At 41.3% G+C, this 25,784-nt stretch overlaps 1 protein-coding gene across 2 annotated transcripts; it reads left to right on the top strand.

Annotated features, from left to right (window-relative positions):
* The first annotated feature begins 9,194 nt into the window (after nucleotides 1–9,194).
* DYNLT3 (dynein light chain Tctex-type 3) lies at nucleotides 9,195–24,940 on the top strand. Of its 2 annotated transcripts, none has more exons than XM_077817144.1 (5): nucleotides 9,195–9,295; nucleotides 13,830–13,871; nucleotides 19,014–19,137; nucleotides 20,702–20,779; nucleotides 22,385–24,940. In XM_077817144.1, exons 1-5 carry the CDS (start codon nucleotides 9,266–9,268, stop codon nucleotides 22,459–22,461), a joined length of 351 nt encoding a protein of 116 aa, XP_077673270.1. In that variant the 5' UTR covers nucleotides 9,195–9,265; the 3' UTR covers nucleotides 22,462–24,940. The 2 variants fall into 2 exon arrangements, with proteins under 2 accessions (XP_077673270.1, XP_077673280.1); XM_077817154.1 differs by lacking the exon at nucleotides 9,195–9,295 and adding an exon at nucleotides 9,629–9,932.
* Nucleotides 24,941–25,784: the final 844 nt, after the last annotated feature.

Raw genomic sequence — 25,784 nt, 5'->3', positions numbered from 1 at the left:
GGTAGCGTAGACATGGCCATAGCTTCCACCTCTCAAGGAGGTGGATCACCACGCCAACCGGAGAAGCCTTCCTGTCAGCATAGGTAGCATCTTCACTAAAGCGTTACAGTGCTGCAGGTGCAGCAATGCAGACAAGCCTTTAGCATACAGCTCCCAAGCCTCTTTAGCCAACACCAGATGCAAAGTCTCTCTCTCTCTAGCATTTCCAGAGTCACACTGTACTTGCAGGCCCCTGCTTGGCTTTTACTTCTTTTCTTCTCACTCTCCTTGTTCTTGTCTGTGACTTTGTGCCTGTGTGTGTGTATGTGTTCTCTCCTACACCCACACACCTATCCTAGCCCAAAAGCTCTGGGGTGGATTCTCACACACCTTTTTTCTGAGGTGGGAGTTTGTTTATAGTTGTTAATTGAAAGGTGAGTTAATCAAGATCAACTTCAACAGGGTTTTAATCCAACCCATTACAAGGTTGCACCCAGCTCATAAAAGTATTTTTAAAAATCTGGCCCTTAAGCAATTTTGAAAGGTTTACCGGGGGTGGGAGGGGGGGAGAAGGGGGGGTAATCAATGACACAGAATATACACACTATTAATGATGTGGACAGAGCAAGGCAGCTTTGGTAAAAGGCTTCATTTTAAAGAGAATTGTATTTAAATAAAGTTATCAAGTAAAAGCTTTTTCTAGAGTAATGTGGGGGTGGGGAGGACTGGGCTGCCTGCCAGCACTGGACCCAAAGAAAAAGCGAAACTACCACACCTGTTATTTGTGCTTGCATTTTCTAGCAAGATCTCTTAGAAAGCTACATTTCTGAAGTTTGAGGATAAAGAGAAATGATGGAACTTGCGGTTAAGGAACTGGAATTGGACTCAAGAGATCTTATTACAATTTTTGATTTTGCTATATGCTGAGAATTAAGCAAATACAATCTGAGTTGCTTCTTTAAGTCACTAAATGAAAAAATTCTTTCAGTTACTAAATTTCATATGACTTACATTAGCAAGGCTGCCTGGCGAAGTGTCCTGTAGGAAGCAGACTGAATTCTTATGGGAGGTTTAATATCTGTTGAAACTGCTCCTGAAGGAAAACAAAATAAATTACTACTGAACAAACAGTGGAATTCTGGGACTTGGGGTCAAACTCCCCAAATCCCATGATTCTGTTCCCTCCATCCTGCGGTTCCTCTCTTCCAAGGTGGGCTAGAGCCATTTCTGAATTGCCGTGGGCCAGCATGGACACAACAACGCTCCATGCCAGCAATGACGAACATGCAAAGGCTGTTTGGGCTTTATTTGAGCTCTCAGTGCTGGGGGGCTTTGGATTTGGATTTCAACCACCAACCAATGGATGCAGCCACAACAGCAGCAGAGGGAGAAGGAAAGTCACTGAGCAACTGCTACTACCTGGGCTGTTCTTAGAGTAGCTGCACACAGCACAACACCATTTCTGGGCTTGGAAACCAGCATCAATGGGTTCTGCAGACCTGGGTGGATATGGAGTGGTGACAGGATTTCTGAATGGCAAAGACAGCTCTTTTAGAGATCTGTGCCGAACTCACCTCAAAGCTGCAGTGGCAGCATACTAACATGCTGTTTACCATCGTTAACAAACAGGTCACCATCTATCAACAGTTCACCCCCAACTGTTACTGGTCCGCAGACAAACAATTCAGTGTTGGAAGATCAACTGTGGGGACACAGTCATGTAAGCGTGTGCTGCTATCAGAAGGTACTGGTACACTGGGTTATAAAGCTTGACAATGCTAATGCTTAGGACTCTATTGATGGCTTTGCACACATGGGGTTCTCAAAATTGTATTGGAGCAACTGATGGGACCCACATACCTATCATTTGCCTTCAACATCAGGCATCAGAGCTGAACTGAAAAGTGCTCCCTATGATGCTCTAAGGCCTGGCTGACGACTGTGGCAGGTTCACAAACATACATGCAGGGTAGTCTGGAAAAGTCCACAATACTGGGATCTTTTGGAATTCGTGCCTGTTTATCTTAATGAATGGAGAGTTTGCCTCCAGAGGCACTATGGACATTAAGGACATGCAGATTTCTCTGGGTACTGAGGAAGACCCAGTTTATCCTCTGTGACACCGGACAGTGAAGTCATTTATGGTGCACTTTGACAGAAGGAATAAACTGCTTAACTATCGTCTCAGCAGTTGCAGAATGGCAGTGGAGTGTGCATTCGGCCGTTTGAAATCAAGACGGCATTATTTTTCATTAGATTAGAAACTGCACAATGATATTTACCTAGGATTATAGCTGCATGTTGTATTTTGCACAATATCTGTGAGAGTAAGAGAGAAAGTCTTAATGTGTGCAAGGCTGTGGTGCAGTCATGCAGAGACATGAGCAGCCCCAAGGCATTGTCAGGGACTGCTTTTGTTCTTACTTTGAGTTTGGTGCCTGAAAGAGTGCAGCTGTACATCCAGCTGTGGGGGTTTTGGGGGGAAAGGGAGAGAATTTTGAGAATTGAAGTTGATTTTATGGATGTTGGAAGTGGCACATTTGGGTACTCTATTTTATACCATCTGTGCTTTTATAAAAACTTACGACACTGCTGTTCAGTTGAAAATTTGTGTGTTGTGTGTACCATCCATTGCAGGTACTTTGGTACTTAATGTTTTTTATTGCACAAATTATTGCAATAAATAAAAACCAAAAATAAAACTTAGAAAATGTTACAATCTTTGATCATAGTGATTAAAACAACATCAAACACAGGTTTAAAGTGAAAAAATGTCTTTCACATACAGTGGGGTGAAGAGGGCAACACACAACAAGTCAGGGGAGGGGACTTCTGTTCACACGCAGGTGAACATCTTGTCTTTGCTTCTTCTAGACCCTCTGCCTTCTAGGGTAGCATATTGGGGTCACAGTTGCCACATGCATTGGATAGTGCAGATGTGCTGGGCTCCCATGTGGTGTTCTTACTACCCAGTGCTGAAGCTGGGGAAGTGAATGGCCTCTGGGAGCAAGGCTGCAGGTCTACTGCGGGGAACATAGGCTGGTGTTCCCAGTACCCTAGATCATACAGGGGCTGCAGAACATGGCTGGTTCTGGTTGAAGATGCTCGACTGTCTGCTGGCCTAATTTCACTATGCAACCCAACAGAACGTTCTGCCTGATCATTGCCTCCAGGAGTCCCTATCTTCCTCCGCAGCATCTTTCGTCATGGCAACACTGTCTCGAGCCAGTTCAATGCCGTCGCTGGATAGCTGCCTGTCTTTTTCTCTTTCAGACATCAAAAACACTTTCCAGTTATCAGTAGTTTTCCAGGGCTTTTTGGAAAGTCTGTAAGGAGGGCTTCAGACATCTCATCCTTAGACCTCTGTTTCTTCCTTTTCATATCAGTCAACTGCTCAGCTCTGGATAAAGGGGAGTACAGAAAACAACAAGTAGTTATTGTCCACATTAGTGCTGTTTCCATAGAAGCAATTACAGCATTCTTTTTGTTTTAGCCTCTATTTCTGAATTCCATTCCTTTAGATTCATCCCAGCCCTGGGAGGCCTCAGAGGTGATAAGTGTTGTGTACACAAGGGCTAGATTAGGATGTTGGGATTTCTGTTCCCGGTTTAAAGAAAAGGAGTCCTTGTGGCACCTTAGAGACTAACCAATTTATTTGAGCATGAGCTCAAATGGTTAGTCTCTAAGGTGCCACAAGGACTCCTTTTCTTTTTGCGAATACAGACTAACACGGCTGTTACTCTGAAACCTGTTCCCGGTTTGGGATTTGCAGTTTATGCTGTGTCTTGGAGGAACTAATATGGTGCGGAAGTGAACTGGAAAGCGATCCACTCTGCATCCCCTTTAAGCAGTCCTGACTCTTGATATTATACTGAGACAGGGGATTCGGAGGCAGAGAAGGCGCTTATTCAAGACCAATGAGATATGCTGCTGTGATGTAATTCACCAAGATGGTCCCCGCAGAAGTGCTGCAGGAGTGGAAGGGTGTCACAAACTATGCCAAGGGCAACGATCATGTTACGGTTCCACTGAATGTCTATACCAAATATCTAGCAATTTCTCAGTCTTAGATTCTGCTTTATCTCCCCTGCTGACATGAAGAAAGCACAGAAAAAAAAAACAGATAAGGTTCTGGACTGATTGTCAGAAACCTTAACAGTTCCCAGTCTTTTTTCTATGAAATGTGTAAGCCTGTGAAAAATCATTATGCCACCTTTGTCTGCTTGACTGCTGTAATGGTTAAATGGTATTTGATGTACCTTGGCTAACTGCCTTAAGATCCTTATAGCTATGCTATCCCCAACCTAATCTTCTTTCCTATATGAATTCCTATTTGCAATGCTGTTACAGGGCATATATACCTCAACTGGGAGCATTAGCCTTACTACCTGTATGGGCATACAATACCTCATGAATATACCTAATGCAATACCTATGCCTACATATACCTCATGTAAACTGGTCCACCATATCATTCAACAGGTGTTCTAACATGATGCAATTTTCCAGTCTAGATAAGACCCTACACATACAGGACACTCTTTAAAGGGATCATTTACAGCTATGGAGATACCAATACCTAGAATGACTCAACTAAGAACTCTCTTATTTAATATGTATTTAATTATCCAGGGTGTAATTAGCAAGCCACTAGTTTTCTTGTAATATTATTAAAATAGCTCTTGACAATACATATACATGATGGGCCAGATCCTGAACTCCTTATGCAGGCACAATTCTCATTAGACTTCTGGCTGAGTAAGTAGTACAGGATCTGCCCAAACATGGCGAAGAAAGCCCGGACAGACTAATGCCAGAATTTTATTGCTTTTGTCTCTGGCAGTTTAATAAACACTTTTTTTTAAAGTGATATAAAAATTATCCCTTGATACTTTAGCAGCATTAGCATTGAGATTACATTGAATCCTCTCAAGCAGCATAGACTCTTCACAGATTACTACGGCTCCCATGTGTAAAATCATCATCCTTCCCCAACAAGTATTTACTTGATATCACCAGAATGATTTAATAGAATCATAGATTCAAGCTGCTCTGTTCATTCTCTGCATTTATATGCTCCTTTTCTGCATTTAAATGAAGAAAGTCTGCAGTGCATGAAAAAACAGTTCAGGAATCTACCTCTGCATCGTCTCTTTCAGCACAGTTCCTTTTACAGTTGACAGAACTATACTGAACTACCCATCTTCACTTGCCAGCGTATAGTTCCCTCTAGTGTAATAAACAAAAGTAGCATGATCAAGCAATACATCATGGAACAGGGGGTCAAAATATTTCTTTTCAATTTATAAGTGTTTTTGTGACATCAGTAACAGATTTAGTCATTTTCCATGACAAGAGGAAGAATTTTGATTGTTGAAATTAGTTTAAAGATGAATCTCTCTGAGATAAATAAAATACACAATGGAAAGCCAATAGCAATGGCTCAGTAGGTCGGGAAGAGATAAGCACAGATGAACTAGAAGCTATTTTAATTTTATATTTTCCTACATCCTGAAAAGACTCAAAAGTGAAAGAACTCTTCCAACCTTGGGGTAAATCCCCATTCCACACTGCTGATTTCTTCTTCGCAATGCGGCTCACTAGTGTATATTCTACACCTATATCTGACAGAAAACTTCTATTAGTTTACATTCAGCAAGATGGAATGTTACCATTAGCTGCCATAGTAACAATTTATTCAAAAAAAAATCTAAAATTTTGATTTGCTGGAGATAGCTTCAAAGCATGGAGTCTTGAGAAAGCATTGCATGAAACATTAAGGAGGTGCTGCGATACAATAGAAAAATGAAATGTGTTATGCTGAAAAACTATATAACCTTCATGTATTTTTTCATTATTCGGTTTCCATTTGTGCTTGCTCATAATGATATCTGTTTTAAACAAGGGATTTCTCCTCCTGATCAATCTTCTCCTACTCTGTTCTGCAGCACATGCCAAACCTGAAAGCTAGTTCCAGGGCAAGTGACTGAAGTCAAAAATAAAATAATAATTTGGTATGTGATTTTTATATTTTCAAAGTGCTGTGCAAAATTAATCCACAAAATACTCCTGTGAGGTAGGCAGGCATATATCAACTCTCTTAAGGAATCACACAGTCAAAACTAGGATTAGAACTCAGGAGTTCCTGACTCCCAGTCTTGAGCTTAGACCTAAATGTCTTTTTCAAATTAGAGTGAGTTAGGGGAAGAGAAGAATGATGTTACAGTGGCTAAGTCTTTCTATGTTGTGAACAAAATAAATCACAAAAGTTACAACACTGAGAACTCTCACTACTTCAGTACTCCAACTTGCAGTATTTTGTGCTGGTTGCCCAACCGGTCTCTCAAACAACAACAGATAGTGGTGACTTCCTATTTATTAGCTATTCCTTGTTTTATTATGTGCAAGAATAAAAGTAAATGTCAGTATTAACCTTTTCAATTAAACACAGCAATTAGAGAACATTACCTTGCCATTCACTTTTAATACCAGTCTGTAAAATGGTGACTTTGCATCAGATGCATGACAAGGTCATGCAGAGAAATTAATCTAGAAGCAGAAGAAAAAAAAAGTTATTACTCCCATGAGGAAGTGTCTCATTTACAGAATTACAGGGCTCCCTAGCAGATATAAAAATAATTGGGCTTTGTTGTTTTTAAAGCGAGATTGTAAATGCCTCACTGAAACATCTTGGAAGATGTCACCATGCCTCAGTGGGTCATGGCTGAGAATACTACATTCAGGGCAGATTGCTGAGAAATAGAGCAGACTCACCCCAAACTGGTGGTTATTCTATCATTAGATTATACCCAGCCAGTAACAAAAGTGAACTTCTGTCTCACCACACTGGTTAACAAAGAAGCCAAAAATGCAGTCTCCTTAGGCATTCCAGCCCTCGGCTCACCACACAGACACTGAACTTTATGATGAGTGGTTACTGAAAACCAATTTAATCAAATATAGGGTCCTTCTAATCCCAAGGGACCAGCCACTTAGCCAGGTCAATATATAACTCAGATCTTATCCAATAATTATGTTGATGCCAATCCTTACTAACTAAAAACTAAAGGTTTAATAATAAAAGAAAATAGAGTTATAAATGATTAATAGATCATATACACACACAAGTGATTTTTCAGTGTTCATAGATCAGGATCATAGAAATGATGGAATAAACTGCTAGTTTGCAAAACTCTCTCCCTGGAATTACCCAAACAGGTTGGGGGTTGCTTAGAGCTTCCTTGTTAGAAATCCAGTCTAGAGAAAATGAAGACAAAAATGGAGATATGTCAGGGTCCTTTTATATCCTCCGCCATGTGCATGGAATTTTGCTGTCCCAACTAAACTCACAGCCCAGGTGCATGGAAAATTACTAGTCCAAGATGGAGTCCAGGGTCATGCTTTGATGACTCACAGGAGGTGGCCATTGGCCCCTTGGAAACTGATACATTGGCAAGAAGAGCTATCTGGGCAGGATGAGTTTCTTTGATGGCGCACTGTGAGAGTGAAGTGTCCTTGATGGACCATCACTACATAGCTGTCTGGTACCAGTGTAAATCCTGTCTGGTAGGTGTTACCCAGGACTATAACACATGTATAAAATACAAGTCCATGGCCAATATTCATAACTTCAGATATAAAGAGGATACCTGGATTGACACTTACATGACATACTTTGTAAAAGATTTGTTGCAATTGTAGAACAGTGGTAATATCAGTGATGTAAGTGGTCATATTCAATCATACAGCAGCACAGAAGAGTCTTTCAGAATTACTGAAATATGCCAGTTATGGAGTAAAAAGGAAATGCCACCCAATTCCAGGAAAAAAGAAAATCTCAGGGACAATTTCTCATTTACATTCTGCCTACCTACAGACAGCTGCAGTTTCTAAATGGTATTCTTCACTTCATTTATTATATTGTTGTGGAGAACTACTATGCCCAGCTGAACAACTGATCAGTTTTTCTACCTTCAAAGTACAGTCACCACTGGGAAAAATTATTCCTCCGGTTATCAGCTGAAATCTGTAAAATGCTCTGAGACCCTTCACGATTAAAGGTGCTCTATTACTGGAATATAAATATAAAAAGGCATTTTATTTAGCACAGGAAACTATCTTTGGGTTTTGTACAGTATTGTGCACACTGTCAACATTTACTAGTAATAAAAGCAAATTCTCTTTTCCAGTTGCAGGGGAGATTCCTGCCCTTACAACAGGGTCACTGCACAGAACTCAAGGTGCTATTAAAGGTGAACTACAAAGGGAGAAGGGTTCTATAGACTTTTATGCTGCTTTATGACATATGAAAAAGACATGAAAAAGGATTTTTTCCCACTTTCTTAAAGGCTAAAAATTCTAGTTTTGTCCACCTGGAAACCCTGTTTATGACTATTGAGGGGATTATGAAGTTACAAGGAAAAAAAACCCTGAAAACTGAGCAACTGAGGGTGAAAGATTTTTCCTGCAGTTTTTAAAGCTGTTTTAACTCCTATTTAACGCCAAGGTTTAACAGGGAAAGATCCCACCACCCTAGCCCCTAATGAAGAGGCACAAACGCTCATACTTAGAATTTATACCGCATTTTTCGTCCACAAGAGCTCAAAGTGATTTAACAAAGGTGCCTAAGCATTAGCTCCAGTTTTCAGCGGGGAAGATTTAAGCAGGGAGAGTTTAATAATTTGCCCCAAGCCACACAGCTCTGACAACGGCGGAGCCAGGAGAAGAAGAAGCCAGACCTCCTGAGTGCCAGCCTGGTGCCTGAGCCAGGAGGCTACCGCCGGTCCGCAGTGCGGCACCGGAAACCTCAAAGGGTTCTCCAGCAAACCCAGGGGAGCCGGACTCGTTATTTCTTGTGGTAAAAGCAGAAGAGGAAATAACCCCCCTCCCCACACACCAATTTCACAAGACCTATCCAGCCTTTATTACGCCCGGGGCGGGGGAGGAGCAGCACACAAGCCCATTTCTCCCCCCTTTGGACAGGTCACCCGCCGAGCTCGCAGCACTGGGCGGCCGTGGCCGACGGGCTTTCGCTACAGGCATCAGCCCCCTGCCCATTGACTCCAGAGCAGGAGCGGGCCCTACCGCCGCCGGCCTGTCCGACCTTCAGCAGCCTCCTTTCTCCCGCCCCCGCCCCGGCTGAGCCTCCGGAGAGGAGGGCTGGGGGCCGAGCGGGCGCTCTCCCCGCGGCGCCCGGCAGGGGTCGCTGCCGCCGGAGGCCCGCGGGCCGGGGCCGGGGAGGCGGAGCCGCGCCGGGCTGAGGAGTCGCCGCCGCCGGAGCCGGGCCATGGAGGAGTTTCACCACCACAGCGACGAGGTGGGGGCCGGGGACGCGGGGCGGGCGTTGAGCGAGCGGCCTCGGGGGGCTCCCAGCGCGGGCGGGAGCCCCCCCGGGGCAGGGGAGCCGGGCCCGGGTCGCTGGCCTGTTCGTGTCCGTGTCCAGCAGCCCGGAGTCCGTCCGGGGCTGGGGGCCGGGCGGCAGCGAGTGTTGTATTCCCCGCGGCCTGCCGCCTCCTCGCGGGCGGTCCCGGTGCCCGGGGCAGGCCGGGGTCGTGTATTAAGCCGCCCTCCCCTAGGCCCGCGCTGCTGGGAGCAGCGACCGACGCGAAAAGGCGGGTAAGAAACGGCGGCTGTAGAAAACGGAAGGAGCCAGTGTGTGCACCCTCAGCAGCCCATCCCCACGGGGAGCCATTTAATCCCCTGCGCTTGGCGCTGCGCGTTGCTGCAGGGCCCTGGTCCAGAAAGCCGCTTCCCCCCACTCCGGGCGGCTGCTGCTGGGAAGAGAGTCACCCTAGGACAAGGCTGGGGTCTAGCAGGGGTGGGAGTTGCAGGTAGCCAGAGCTGTACCAGCAGCTGCTTCTTGCAGCTCCCTTGACACAGAGTGGGCAGTGGTTTGAAGCAGAGCGAGATGCACTACTGCACCAGAAGACATAAGCTCAGTTGCTGGGGAGAAGGTAGGAAAAAAATCATCCGCAAGAAGGCTTCAGCATCGCTGTGGGGAAGGGATGTGGAGGTGGGGTGAGCAAACAAGTGTAGAAGTTTGTTTATAAAGTTCACGCTGAATAAATCCACACACGTGTGTTTTTTTTTCCTCGCTGTCTTCCTGTGTAAAAAGAGAATATATTCTTAGCACAATTCTTGAGCTTTCAAAGAGTGCAGAGAAATTGAGAATGGCAAAATGGCTTTAGAGGGAGTGATTTCATTTAGGGCTGGTTCCTGCAAGTGGATCTGCTTGCACAGCCTCCTGCACCATGCACAAAGCCCTATTGATATCACTAGCAGGGGTTCACCTGCGCAACTTCAGTTTCAGGATGTGGCCTTTTAAGGATTAAGGGGACAATCTTCCTAGAGCACAATGTTTATATTTCAAAAATAACCTTTGGAAACCCTACAGGTTTAGTTATCTATTGATATTTATGACAAGGTGTCAGAGTAACAGCCGTGTTAGTCTGTATTCGCAAAAAGAAAAGGAGTACTTGTGGCACCTTAGAGACTAACCAATTTATTTGAGCATAAGCTTTTGTGAGCTACAGCTCGCTTCATCCGATGCATACTGTGGAAAGTGTAGAAGATCTTTTTATACACATAAAGCATGAAAAAATGGGTGTTTACCACTACAAAAGGTTTTCTCTCCCCCCACCCCACTCTCCTGCTGGTAAAAGCTTATCTAAAGTGATCACTGTCCTTACAATGTGTATGATAATCAAGGTGGGCCATTTCCAGCACAAATCCAGGATTTAACAAGAACATCTGGAGGGTGGGGGGGGGGTAGGAAAAAACAAGGGGAAATAGGTTACCTTGCATAATGACTTAGCCACTCCCAGTCTCTATTCAAGCCTAAGTTATTGTATCCAATTTTCTAATGAATTCCAATTCAACAGTCTCTTGCTGGAGTCTGGTTTTGAAGTTTTTTTGTTGTAATATCGCAACTTTCATGTCTGTAATCGCGTGACCAGAGAGATTGAAGTGTTCTCTGACTGGTTTATGAATGTTATAATTCTTGACATCTGATTTGTGTCCATTTATTCTTTTACGTGGAGACTGTCCAGTTTGACCAATGTACATGGCAGAGGGGCATTGCTGGCACGTTGGTGGATGTGCAGGTGAACGAGCCTCTGATAGTGTGGCTGATGTTATTAGGCCCTGTGATGGTGTCCCCTGAATAGATATGTGGGCACCGTTGGCAACGGGCTTTGTTGCAAGGATAGGTTCCTGGGTTAGTGGTTCTGTTGTGTGGGGTGTGGTTGCTGCTGAGTATTTGCTTCAGGTTGGGGGGGCTGTCTGTAGGCAAGGACTGGCCTGTCTCCCAAGATTTGTGAGAGTGTTGGGTCATTCTTCAGGATAGGTTGTAGATCCTTAATAATGCATTGGAGGGGTTTTAGTTGGGGGCTGAAGGTGACGGCTAGTGGCGTTCTGTTATTTTCTTTGTTAGGCCTGTCCTGTAGTAGGTGACTTCTGGGAACTCTTCTGGCTCTATCAATCTGTTTCTTCACTTCCGCAGGTGGGTATTGTAGTTGTAAGAATGCTTGATAGAGATCTTGTAGGTGTTTGTCTCTGTCTGAGGGGTTGGAGCAAATGCGGTCGTATCGCAGAGCTTGGCTGTAGACAATGGATCGTGTGGTGTGGTCAGGGTGAAAGCTGGAGGCATATAGGTAGGAATAGCAGTCAGTAGGTTTCCGGTTTAGGGTGGTGTTTATGTGACCATCGTTTATTAGCACTGTAGTGTCCAAGAAGTGGATCTCTTGTGTGGACTGGACCAGGCTGAGGTTGATGGTGGGATGGAAATTGTTGAAATCATGGTGGAATTCCTCAAGGGCTCCTTTTCCATGGGTCCAGATGATGAAGATGTCATCAATATAGCGCAAGTAGAGTAGGGGCGTTAGGGGACGAGAGCTGAGGAAGCGTTGTTCTAAGTCAGCCATAAAAATGTTGGCATACTGTGGGGCCATGTGGGTACCCATAGCAGTGCCGCTCATTTGAAGGTATACATTCTCCCCAAATGTGAATAGTTATGGATAAGGACAAAGTCACAAAGTTCAGCCACCAGGTTAGTCGTGACATTATCGGGGATAGTGTTCTTGACGGCTTGTAGTCCATATTTGTGTGGAATGTTGGTGTAAAGGGCTTCTACATCCATAGTGGCCAGGATGGTGTTATCAGGAAGATCACCGATGGATTGTAGTTTCCTCAGGAAGTCAGTGGTGTCTCAGAGGTAGCTGGGAGTGCTGGTAGCGTAGGGCCTGAGGAGGGAGTCTACATAGCCAGACAATCCTGCTGTCAGGGTGCCAATGCCTGAGATGATGGGGCGCCCAGGATTTCCAGGTTTATGGATCTTGCGTAGTAGATAGAATATCCCAGGTCAGGGTTCCAGGGGTGTGTCTGTGCAGATTTGATCTTGTGCTTTTTCAGGGAGTTTCTTGAGCAAATGCTGTAGTTTCTTTTGGTAACTCTCAGTGGGATCAGAGGGTAATGGCTTGTAGAAAGTGGTGTTGGAGAGCTGCCGAGCAGCCTCTTGTTCATATTCTGACCTATTCATGATGACAACCTTCTTTGTCAGTCTTTTTGATTATGATGTCAGAGTTGTTTCTGAGGCTGTGGATGGCATTGTGTTCTGCACGGCTGAGATTGTGGGGCAAGTGATGTTGCTTTTCCACAATTTCAGCCCATGCACGTCGGCGGAAGCACTCTATGTAGAAGTCCAGTCTGCTGTCTTGACCTTCAGGAGGAGTCCACCTAGAATCCTTCTTTTTGTAGTGCTGGTAGGGAGGTCTCTGTGGAGTAGTATGTTGTTCAGAGGTGTGTTGGAAATATCCCTTGAGTCGGAGACGTCGAAAAGAGGATTCTAGGTCACCACAGAACTGTATCCTGTTCGTGGGGGTGCCCCAAAGCACAAATCACAGAGTTCTTTGACAAGAAATGCAAAAAAACTTCTGGGCTCACTCTAAGAACAGTAAAGTGAATGACAAGACCTTATTTATTTCATTTTGCCATGTTGTTCTCCAGCCAGAGTAGAAGAATTAAACTAACCAGATTTAGTCTATTCAACCGCACCTCTCCACTTCTAGGAACCACTAGAACAAAGTGAAAATTATGAGAATTAGTACTTTCTCACTGGGTAGACTACTATGCATCTTTCTGTCTGTAAAGACAGCACCCAACACCAAAGTGATATATATTAGGTAAAGCATGTGGGGGAGTGGAGGGAGAAAGTAACATGTGGAATAAACTAATGGAGGGAAGGCAACAGAGAAGAAAAATAACAAAGATGAGAAGGGAAAACCAGGAGACAAATGCAGAGAAGACTGATGATTTAAATGGAAAAAAAAAAAATTCTGAATAAGTGACTTGGCATTCTAGTGCCTATAAAACAGTCAGCAGTTTTAGTACTAGGATTGCAATCCCCTGTTTTATGGTTTTCTGTTAAAATTTGTCAATAGGAATCCTCATTTCAGTGGGAGCGGGCTTGGGATCCCTATGAAGGGAGTTCAGTTCAGTCTTTTGTTCTGGTGGATATTCATGATATGTAAGCCATGCCAAGAGGCATGGTATAAGAATCTTTTAGGATAGGGAAAAATGAGCTTGGACCCTGGTATCCAGGCCTCATCTTTTAAAACTTCTTTTTGAGGGGGTTGTAGGACAGGGATTAATGCCAGATGGCAGCTGTGTTGTGTTGGAGAATGTGGAGGTATTTTTAAAACTACTTTTGATCTAATTTGGGTTTAAAATACAGTTTACCTGGGTGTGGTGCTTGTCCTATACCTTTTCTAGTTGGGGTAAGGAAAACTTTTATCCCCAGAATAATATGAAATGCTATAAGTAACTGATTATACTTTTAACTTTTTAAATTATAGATGACCTTCAATGCTGAGGAAGCCCACAACATCGTTAAGGAGGTAAGCTATGTTTAACAATTTTAGTGACTTGAATGAAATACAATATCTAGAAAAAGCTGCAGGTCACTTTCAGTGATACTTTCACACTTTTAGCATACATGCATATTTATTTATTAAATATAATTTTGGAATTAGTTTTGAAGACAGATTTTAGTGCCTTTTTATACAAGGGAAAGTAGGCTATGATGAATAGTCTGTAATAGAATTTGTTAAATGTAACACCATGGCAACCAGCAACTGAATAGTGCAGAGCCTATTGCTTACAGGTCCTGTGGAGTTCTGTAGGAGATAGTGTATTAAAATGAGATTCCCTGAAGGACTTTGCAGCCTCTGCGTGTCCTGTCAAACTGCACATTTCAAAAAACTGTTCCAGTATGCACAGCAAGCACAAAAACAATGTCAGATAAACCGTTCAGCTCTTTACACAGCCTTTCAAGTTAAGGACAAATACTGTACACTTTTTTGTTGGGGGGGGCAGCTAATACAGGGAATTAAGCCAGGTATCCATCCCCCATTTCAAAAGTTATCTAAAGCTACCATACTGTTGTCTAGCATTAATGCAGCTCTAAAAAGACTAGAAATCTTGAGAAGATTTATTTTGAATAAACATTCATAAAACAGTATAAAGTAATAAATGGAAGTCAACAGCCCTGTCTTACTTCCTGTAAGTTGCACGGTATATAAAGGTTGATCAAAACTAGCTAAGGGGTTTGATCCTGCTTGTTCTCCGGGCATAGGCCTCCTAAATAACTTCATTGGGAGTTGAGAGCATGGGGTTTACATCACTGGCTCTAAAAATTGTACACAGTCTCATTTAATTATATAGACCTTTTTCAGATGTTAATTTCTTTCCAATTTAAGATTGGTCAATATTATATTTAGTCTCAACATGTGAATTCACATGACTTGATTCCTTTATGACAGAGGTTGCAATTTAATAAGAATTAGAAGGGATTAAATTTACAGAGAATGCTTTCAGTTTTTCACAATTTTAAGTTTACCCTGTTGGGTTAAACCAATGTGTATTGTTTCCATTGGATATGTTACTTTACTGAAAGTTTTTTTTTTTACGTTCTAGTAGCATTTAGGAACCAATACTGCACTTCAAAACAAAAGCAGTGACACCTCAGCATTCCAGGCAGCCACAGTCTATCAGTAGGAGTAATGGGAAATTTTAGTTCTCTCACTGTGAAATAAACTCAGATGTTCACTTGACAAAATTGTTAGAACATATTTAATGGCAAAAAACCACGTTAAGGTTGCTGGGTGGTATGTGATCCTCTTGCAGAATGCTGAGTTGAGCAAAACTCCATCTGTATTTCCTGGTTTTCAGAAAAGTTAAGGTTGCCCAGGCATTAGACCTTAACACTGCCCTCTTTCAGCAATGCCCCAATATACCCAAATAATTTACCTTTACTCTGCCAACCTCACAGTTGCTGAAATACCCATTCTTTGCCTCCTTTCACAACTCATTCATTCTCACCCACAGAACTCAATCTAACACTATTAAAGGACAAAAAGAAAAAAAATGATTGCACACGCCACCTTCCCTATGTTCCCCTGGAGCTGGCAGTAGCCAATGGGAGTTATTTGTATACACTTCAGGTGCAGTCAGTGTGTTTTGTGTATCTGTGCTAAAGGGTGGAGGCACTCATTGGGCCTGTTTGGTAAAGGTGTGTTCGGGATATGATGATGATTGGATTATTTTGAAGTGCGTAGTAAAGCTTTGATTGTAATTTGAGGAGATCTTTGTTTTTCACCCTTTGTGCATGAGCTGCATGTATACCTGCAGAATACGGTATGCATTATTTCAGTGCAGAATTGCACATTATACGCTTTACAGGGCACAGGCGTTTTATTACAAAAGGTATTATTGTCAGTAGTGAGCTGGGAGAGCAGTCTAAGCATTTATTATCAACATGCACTCTAGGAAAAGTGAGTGTGGTCAGTGTCAGGTGTAGCTGTACTGGATGTTGGCGACCGTAATTAGCTCTGCTTGGCAGAGATGTATTTGGGAGATCTGTGGATTACTTTGAGGTGTATGACAGAGCTGTGATTGTGATAAGAAGAGATCTATGCTTTCCACTGTCTCATGAATGAGGAGGGGAAGAGGTGTGTGCGCACCTTCGGGATGCAGTATGCATCATTGTGTAGATTATGTTGGTAAAGGACTTTTATCACAAAGGATATTGTCAGCAGAACATGACATGGTAGAATGAAAGGATTTTAATGCTTTAATGATGGTTAAGTGAAAGTATGTTTGAGATGGTATCCTGTGAGTTGTAAAAGCCTGTGAAGTGGTTCTTATATACATGTGGTATTCTTTCTGGGGAATTGGCTAAGTGTATGAGTTTAGACCAGGATCTGGAACCTCCTGAATCTTACAGTGCCAAAGCCCAGTGTGAGTATTAGGGATGTAAAAGTTTAACCAGGTAACCGATAAGCATTATCTGTTTTATTGGTTTCGGTTAATGATTAAACTCACCCCCAACCCCCCCCCCCCCCCCCCCCCCCGCACAGGATTCCAGCACATGGCTGCACCCCTAGTTCCTCGGTTAAACATTTAACCGTGTAACCAATACAATATTAATCAGTCACATGGTTACTTTTTTAACCGCTTTTACATTCCTAATGAGTATGTTATATATGCATACTGGGGCATTGCTTGAAGAGGGTAGATAGAAAGTGGTATTGGACAACCTTTGTCTCCCTCCCCCACTTTGTCCTTTCATAATGTTAGCTGGATTCCTGGGGATTAGTCAGTGGATTGTAAAAGCTTGTACATTTCAACAATTCTTAAGGTGGCATAGTAAAAGTTACATGTGTTAATGAGGCATATTGGATTATTTCTGAAAGAGGGCACAGTTAAGGTTGCATGGTCAACCTTAATTGCATTTCCTAGTTTTCAGATGTTTGAGTTTTGCTCCACTGAGTGTTCTGGAAGGGGACTATCTACCACAAAGTAAACAATACTGATACAGAGTTAAAGTTTTTTACTATTGAATTTCCTAGTCTTTTTTAACAGGAAAAGACATGTTGGTGGTAGGGTTAGTAGTCATTTAGGCAGTTGTACACATATCCCACAATTTGCATACCAAGTCAGCCAGCCCACCACTATCCTACCATTCCCATCCCCCCACATGCACACCCCAGCTGGACCCCACTAGACCTGCTGTGGCACGCCTCCCTAGCCATATCCCTGACCTATTCACTACATTTCCCCCCTGTAACCAGGCCCCCTCCCCACTACTGTACCCAGTCTGCCCTACTTGTGGTGATGGGAACGTCTCCCTGAAGTCTTCACACCCTGGTATACAAAAGTTTCTATTGCTGTTACTTCCCCCCCCCACCCCCCAATAACCCAACTCATTTGCAGTGCCTGGAGTTAAAAACAAACTGTGTTACAGTGGGATGGTGTTTCTGTTCAGGTTTCAGAATGGTTGAAGGGAGGAGTTTGTAGCAGGGCCAGCAAGAGAAATGTTTTTCTATTCCAAAATACAGACAGTTTTATGTTTGAGAGAAAGATCCTCTGACCCCATCCAGTAAAAGTACCCAAGCTTCCAAAACAGTGAGGTTTCAGAGATCGTAATATTTCTGTGCAATACAGTAGACATTTTTTGGTCAGCCATGAACCATCCATTTTCCTGATTAATCTTCTTCCAACACTTATTCATAGCTTTCATCTTATTGCTGTAGCAATTATGCAGACACTCAGACAAATCAGAAAACTATCACAGTCCCTGGACACACATCTCTGATGTGGTTCAAATCTGCTCTTATACATTGTATGAGATGAACACCAGGAATAAGAGCCAGATCATTTCCATCCAAGTCAATTGCCACAGTGTCAGGTAAATCACAGCCTCAGATCGCTGGTTACACACCACAAAGTGGGCAAAACACAATGCCAGTGCAGGGCACCTGTCTCAACCCAAATCAACCTTCTCATGGTGTACACCTTGCTGTCTGGGAAACTTCTGCAACCTTGTGATCCAGGAATTGTCCAGAATCCGCATGTTGACAACTCTGGCAACACGCATTCCTTTTCTCTCAGCAGTCAAGGTACCTGCACTGTTAGTTCCAAACGTCCATGCTGTGTCTTTGGAAACCACATTAACCTGCCCCCAAGATCAGGGAGTTACCTCTTGCTCCTTTGCTGCCCCCTCGGAGCTGCAACCCCTCCCCTGCCCCAAAGTTCTGTCTCCTCCCCACCTGATATAACAAAACTTTGGTTAGGTTGCCGGCTGACCTAACAGCAAGCACAATAAAACCTCTCCATAAAATAAAAACACATAAAAGACATCTTGTAGCTAGCAACATGAGTTATTAAATCTTTATTGTGTCGGTGTACAAAGGTTCAGACGAGAAACGTCTGGTTCAAAGGAACGTGCGGACATAAATGCTCTGGGCAAGCATAAAGTAGCTGCATAATAACCCTCTCACTTTTACCCCCTTTATTGGCGCATGTTAGCTGTAATCCTTTCAGGCAACACATCTGTGCAAGGGTCTTGAACATGTTTTTAAATACCACCTTTCTCAATTTGGGTTCCCATGCACCCTTTCTCACTTAAAGGGTGCCATGCACTACCTTGATAAAACAGATTGAAACCATTTTGACCCACATCACATCAATAGTTTGGTCCCTAGCTCTGTTTTTTTTTAAAAAAAAGCTAGAAACAAAAATGGCTATTTTTTCCTCAAATTACTTCAAATTATGATCTGTGCTCTCCTGAGGCACACCAGCTTTCAAAAGAATCGAACTAAGCATGTCGATTTTTAAGAAAGCTTGACTTTTAAACAGAAGTCATGTTGCAGTCTTAACTATTTAAGTCTTTTTCTGCAATACATTTCTGCTGACAGCTTCACTTTACCACATCAGTTGTACCTTTGAGCTAGACAGACGAATATATAGTAAATCTCCCAGCATCTATGGATTCTGAGTTATATTTTATTTCCCAATTCAGCAACTGATATGCAGTGAGCTAAACTGATTTCAAATGGTTATTCTAAGATACTCTGTTGCCCTGCAAGTGTTCTGAGATTGTTTAGTAAATATTTGGAGTTACTCTATTAAACATGGTTTGTTTTGAGACATTTCATATTGATGTATTACTAGTGCAATTGATTTTTCTCTATTTGTAGTGCATAGAAGGGATTTTGGGCAAGGTAGATTACAATCACAACAAAGTCAATCAGTGGACTGCAACTATAGTGGAGCAATCTTTAACGCATCTGGTAAAACTAGGAAAAACATACAAATACATTGGTAAGTACCAGTATCCATACTTTCCCTTATACAATTCAGATGAGTAATTGCTGGGAAGAATTTGTTTTCAAGCTAGGGGGTACTTTGAAGTTTAAAAACATACCCTCTTAGTTTTCTCCTGTACTGTAACCCCCCTTCCCCTCCCCCTTGTGATTAGGAACTGAGAAAATGTCCGTATTATTTCATTGTGTTTGCGCTTAATCACTTAGACATTTATGACAGGTTTCAGAGTAACAGCTGTGTTAGTCTGTATTCACAAAAAGAAAAGGAGGACTTTTGGCACCTTAAAGACTTAACCAATTTATTTGAGCATAAGCTTTTGTGAGCTACAGCTCACTTCATTGGATGCATACTGTGGAAAGTGTAGAAGATCTTTTTATATACACACAAAGCATGAAAAAATGCCTCCTCCCACCCCACTCTCCTGCTGGTAATAGCTTATCTAAAGTGATCACTCTCCAAACAATGTGTATGATAATCAAGGTGGGCCATTTCCAGCACAAATCCAGGGTTTAACAAGAACGTCTGGGGGGGAGTAGGAAAAAACAAGGGGAAATAGGTTACCTTGCATAATGACTTAGCCACTCCCAGTCTCTATTCAAGCCTAAGTTAATTGAATCCAATTTGCAAATGAATTCCAATTCAACAGTTTCTCGCTGGAGTCTGGAGGGGGTGCAAGGACTCCTTCCAGCTCATGCTGGTGCTGGCACTTGCTTCTTCAAAGGTAGCTGGAGCATGCTAGATGCTGCACCCACTTAAAAGATGGTGTAAGACTACATGCTGCTTCTGCTCAGAGGAGTTCCAAAAAGCACCATCTGTGTCAGGCACAATTCCTCCTGCAGCTCGCAGTGGGACATTGTGCCTTCACACCAACTTGGTGAATGGCTGTGCCTTCAAGTGCAAATTAATTCTAAATATTTTAAAAGATAATTAGGGAATTTAGTCATACGAATGAGCTTTCTGGGAAAGGAGTTATTTACATACCACTAGGGTTATGTCTACACTGTGAGCTAGGGGTGTGATTCCTCTGCTTGTGTATACATACTCATGCTAGCTCTCTGAGAGCTAGCATGAGTATAAATAGCAGTGTAGCCACGGTAGCAGCGGCATGGCTGAACCTGAAATCAGTGGCTATGTACTCAGCCATGTCTTCACTGCCACTATCTGTGCTACTGCCTAGCCTAGAAGATATCTAAACAATTACTCCAAAAATGAGAGATCAGTATTTAGACACTTGCAGTAGACTTCATATTAAAAATCTTAGAATTAAGATTTTTAAAGGAGTGTTGCATAATAGCTTTCCTGGTTTTGAGACCTAGTTAGAAAGTAACTGAAGGCTTGCAGGACAGTAAAATGAGAGCTTGTATACAACAGTGTGATATAACAAATACATAAAGGGAACAGGCTGCCATTCTTGTGTTGTTACTAAATGAATGTGTCTTGGCTGTGTTTTGAGGCTTCCAATTACAGTATATGTTTCATGATGGTAGTTTCACGTGGTCTGCAGATTCATCAGTCTTGTTTTATTAATGAAAAAAACTGATTTTATTACTCTGTCCTTCAGTAACCTGTGCAGTGATGCAGAAGAGTGGAGCTGGTCTCCACACAGCAAGCTCGTGCTTTTGGGACACCACAACTGATGGTAAGTTTCCCTCATTCAGATTCAAGTTAAATAAGACAGTGAATGTGCTACCTGTTGCTCAGCTGTGTTACAAATAGTATTTTTAGCAGTTTGAAGGGTTGATTACAAAAAGCCACCAAATCCAGAACTGGAAGCCTTGTATGCATTTTCAACAGATACACCCCAGATTGAATGAATAATAGATGGATGGAGAACACTGGGGTATGACAAAATTAGCAATACCAGTGGAGCTATCTTCAGTATGAAAGAAAGATTGTGCAAATTAGTCCCCATAGAAGATCTTCAATTGTAGGGACACTGATTTAATTAGTAGTGTGTGCTCTAAATGTAAATTTGCAATCCTGAATGTCTGCCTACTTATTATAAGTGGACTGCCCTACTCTAAGAGAAGCTGGCACGAATAAAGAATTGGCTTTTTTTTTTTTAAGCTAAAGCAGAAATACTTTGACTAATGTTATTATAGCTTTTATTTCTTTCTTGCAGTCAGTTGCATGTTCCTTTATTTTATTAACTTCTGCATTATTTCCAAGTGCCCCCATTTCAGTTCACAATGTGGTGTGGTAAGATTATTAGAATGCTTTCAAGCCTGCCAAGACAGTTTCTTCAAGTACTGTAGAAAGGACTTAAAATGAGGCACCAGGATTCTGTTGTAAAAAAAGGTTAAAAGGCTGCATTTAAAACACAAGACTGAGTTGAGTCATTATTTAGAAAATAGGTTCTAATAAATAAGTACATTCAGGTCAGAGTTTGTATTGGGGTATGTGTATATTGGTGGCTTTAGAAATGTCAGAGCAGCAGCTTCTTTTGCTGATTTCCCATTATGTCCATGTAAATAAAACCACATATTCTTATCTATGTTCTTAATGTCATAAGTGTAGTATGAGTCTATTCTTATTTTGCCATGGAAGATTCTTTTACATACAAAAGAGCCTAAAAGGATTTGAAAGTATTGATTCATTGGCTGAACATGGAGGTAGGGAGAATTCCTTGTTGGCAGGGTGCCAAGGACTTTCTTAAATCAGTGTTTTTAAAAACTCATTCTGAACCAATCTTCTCTCCCTGTGACTGTGCCAGGTAAGCTTTGAGCTTAAGTAACTATCAAACGCTATATGTTGACTGATAAGGAAGAACAAGAAATGATTCTCTGACATCAGGAAAATTATTAGTTCAGGAGGAAGTCATTAATCAGAGCTTATCACTCCATTCTTACACCCCATAACTATTTACATTTCTCGTCTCTTTAGCTGCAGAATCAAAAGTTGAAGGAAAAGCTATTTTTCTCCAGGTTTATAGAGAGAACTTAATTTGTTATATTATATTGGAGTTTTTATCCTATTTAAAACTAAGTTTATTAGTAAATAGTAGTGTGTGTAAGTTTGATGCAGTTTTGATGGTATTAGTTTCTGTAATCCAAAGAGAAAAAGGTAAGAGTAAATTCATCTTTATGGAGAGGATTACAAATTCCTATTACATTTCCTCTGAGAAATGAGTGAGAGGTTTTTTTATTCTAAATTTCTGGTCTTTTGCAGTGAAATGTAATGGAATTTAACAGATACGGTATGGGGAGCAAGTTTATTTTCTGATCTTTTTTTAATTATCTTTTAGGTACCTGCACAGTGAGATGGGAAAACCGGACTATGAACTGCATTGTCAATGTTTTTGCCATTGCTGTTGTCCTGTAGCTGACTGAAGTACAAATATTAAGTTACACCAAAGCCTTTAAGATCAGAAAGTATCAAAATCTCAAAGCATATTGCCATTATATAATACTGTTTGTGCACTAAAGAAAAAGGTATGAACATGCTGTAAAGTCCACTACACAAAGTGTACATTCTGAGCAAATTCTTTCAATTTAACTTGTGACAGCTGGCTTTTCTTTAGCAAATTTTAGCAATTTAAATATTCCAGATTGATGATATGTTAAACTGGAGATGCCATGATATTAGAGATCAAATGAAAATATGGATATTTGGGTCAAAAGATTACATCTGTAATTCAAGTGAAGGTGTGACTAGCACAGGTAGGCATACCCATGCTTGCCTTAATCTAGGCAGCACAATAGTATAGATGTGACTGCACTGGCTAGCTGCCTAAATACAAACCCATGAGTGAGCCCGGGTATGTGCTCAGGTTGCTAGCCAATACAGAAACCTGTGCCACCATGTCTACACTATTGTTATCCGTACTAGCTAGATTAAAAAGAACAACACAAGCATGCCTTCCCACACTACAATAACGCCTTCACCTGCAGTGTAGCCGTAGGCAAACTGACACTTTACTCACAGAGAGATGGAGTAATCTAATCAGCAGAAGGAAGATGAAAGGATACATGTATTAAGAAACAGCCAGATTAAAATGCAGTTGGGAACAGACTAGGAATTTATTACATTTACAACATTCCTTGTGTTGAAGGATAAGTATGAGTGCCTCATATCTGATTAAACAAGGCGATTTCTATATTATGCATGGATGCCGTATGAACACCACAGTTACCTGATCAAGCGTAAAAAGCCCAAACAACTTATACATTTTATGCTTTTCTGCTTGGGGAACAAAATGACTTCATCATGCCAAAGCATTTATTTCTTCAGTGGACTCTTGTTCTTTTAAAGGGTATGATCTTTTTTCAAATACCATTTGGAACATTGTCATTGAATTAAGTGGAAACATGATTGGGTGCATTGTTCATATTAGCACTCAATGCATATGAATACATATTGCTTAAGAAGAATTCACCAAATTATAAAACTAGTTTAATCTGACCTAACCTGATTGGTTCAGTGACTAGAAGAATGTAGGAAAATTCATGACGTGAGCACCTTGCACATTCCTGATCCAGTTTAAGTAGGTGTCTTTCCTAACAAAGGACCCAATTCTACACCCGTTGACCTCAGTAGAATTAGAGTTGGGCCTTGCTTTAAATAACTTTGAGCAGTCAATCCTGTAGCTAAATAAATGAGTTTGTGTAGGTACGAGATGCCCACGTTTTTAAAAGAGACTTATTCTCTCTAAGCACAAATACATGATACAGAACATATCCTTATATTATATTTATAAAGTATTGCCTATACTCCAAGTCTAAAATTGTGTAATAACTATGGAGTAATAAGTATAAAATAGTTAAAAATTAGTGACATAGCTAAGGCCTCCATCTTGCAGACATTCACACACATGCTCAGTTCACTGATCTGAGCAATCCTATTGATTTACATGAGACATTCACAGGATTCGTAAAATTATTTGTGCATGTAAGCAATTGCAGGATTGGGGCCTATATTTTAGTCAATGCATAAATTATGTAAATTTTCAAGTATTTGTACTGATTATAAAAAGATCTAAGTTGTTACTGCCACTGAGTGGCAACCATTTTAAGTTCTGGCATATCTCAAACAACACTTAAAGATTTTTTTCTTATTTACTACCTATTCTAAAGATATTCAGTAACTATCTAATAGTTGCGGTAAATCTGCTTTGCATTTTAACATGGACTTTGAAAGCACTGCTTCAATTTTATGCAATTATGATTTATTTATTTTTAATTATTTTTCACAGTCACTCTGATTTGGTCAAATGGCAAATACGTCCTTAAAAAAAAAAAAAAAGTTATAACAACCCTGGTTCTTCAAACTGTATTGGAAATTGCTACAAGGCTCCAAAAGTTAGAACCTACATACATCTAGAAAACACAATGCTAATTCAAAATCCAATGCTTGGCAGGCATAAATAAAATAGAATTCAGCCTTTATATGAGCACAAATAGAGTTAAGCGCTAGAATATTGCATTTGTCTAGGAGGCAGGTATAGTGTGAAAACATTTGCATGGTGCACTGAATTTCAGATATATAATAAAGTAAATTAAGAAAGATTATTTGGTTTAGGGCAAGATGTGGATGGGTAAAAACATTGGGATAGCTTCTATCCCATTAATATTATAAGCTGTAGCTGCCATGACTGGAATAAATATTCCTAATAGCCATTAACTTTGTTAGTCTTTTGATCTTCAAATACAGCGAAGATACGAAGTGTTATCTTATTCGGTGTAACTAGGTTTGGTGGAGTTCCACTATGGAAAAGCTCACTAAACAATTTTAAAATATTGATTGTTGTAAAGTTACTTCATTTTGTTTCTACCAAAAATAAAGATGGTTTGCCTTGGCTGCATTTACCTTTGGTAGGATCAGATCATCATAGATAGCAGCTTACTACTATACTTCTTCCTCCATCTTGTATTGTTTTATAAATAAAGCATGTTATTACAGGTGCAGAGATATTTTGGAAACTATGGATCTGTCCTGGCAAGTGTCCCAAAATTCAGGGAGCAGTGCCGATTTCTCATATCCCTCCCCAACATTACATTCATCCTCTTACTGCCTTCCATACTATTTTACAAGATAACCTTTATTGGATCAAAAAATTACGTTCATTACAGAAACTTCAGGACCAGAGCACTTTATTCTACATTGTTTAATTTTTGACCTATTAGAAGACATTTCTCAAATCCATTTTTTTCACAGTGGCCAATATCAGATGCTTCTGAGCCAGGTGCAAAAAAATCCTGTGATAGAAAATTCTGAAATAACATGCCCACAAAAAGTTTTTATTACTCTTGATCAGTTAGGGCTTGTCTGCACAGTGGAGTAATGCAAATTACCAGGGTGTGATTTGTAAAACATACTGATGTGTATTGCACATCAGTTGGTCCATGTAGACCCTGCTGGTGCACACTAAAGGTTCCCTCAGGCTCTTTACCATAGTACTGTTTGAAATCATACTGTATAAACCACATGAGGGAACCTTTAGCATGCACCAGCAGGGTCTACAAAGACCAATTAATGTGCATTATATTCATGCACTTTAGAAATCACTCGCCTATAGTTCCCATTACAGTTCTGTGTAGACAAGCCCTTAGCTTTATGCCCTGAAGCACAAAGGTTTATATACACTGTTAAAAAAAAAAAAAAATCAAAGTTTTAAAGTAATTGGGTCATAATCATGTCTTGTCCTT

The sequence above is a fragment of the Eretmochelys imbricata genome, chromosome 1 (assembly GCF_965152235.1).
Source record: "Eretmochelys imbricata isolate rEreImb1 chromosome 1, rEreImb1.hap1, whole genome shotgun sequence".
Classification (NCBI taxonomy): domain Eukaryota; kingdom Metazoa; phylum Chordata; order Testudines; family Cheloniidae; genus Eretmochelys; species Eretmochelys imbricata.
Note: the sequence above shows the minus strand (reverse complement) of the source record. Positions and strands in the feature narration are given on the sequence as shown.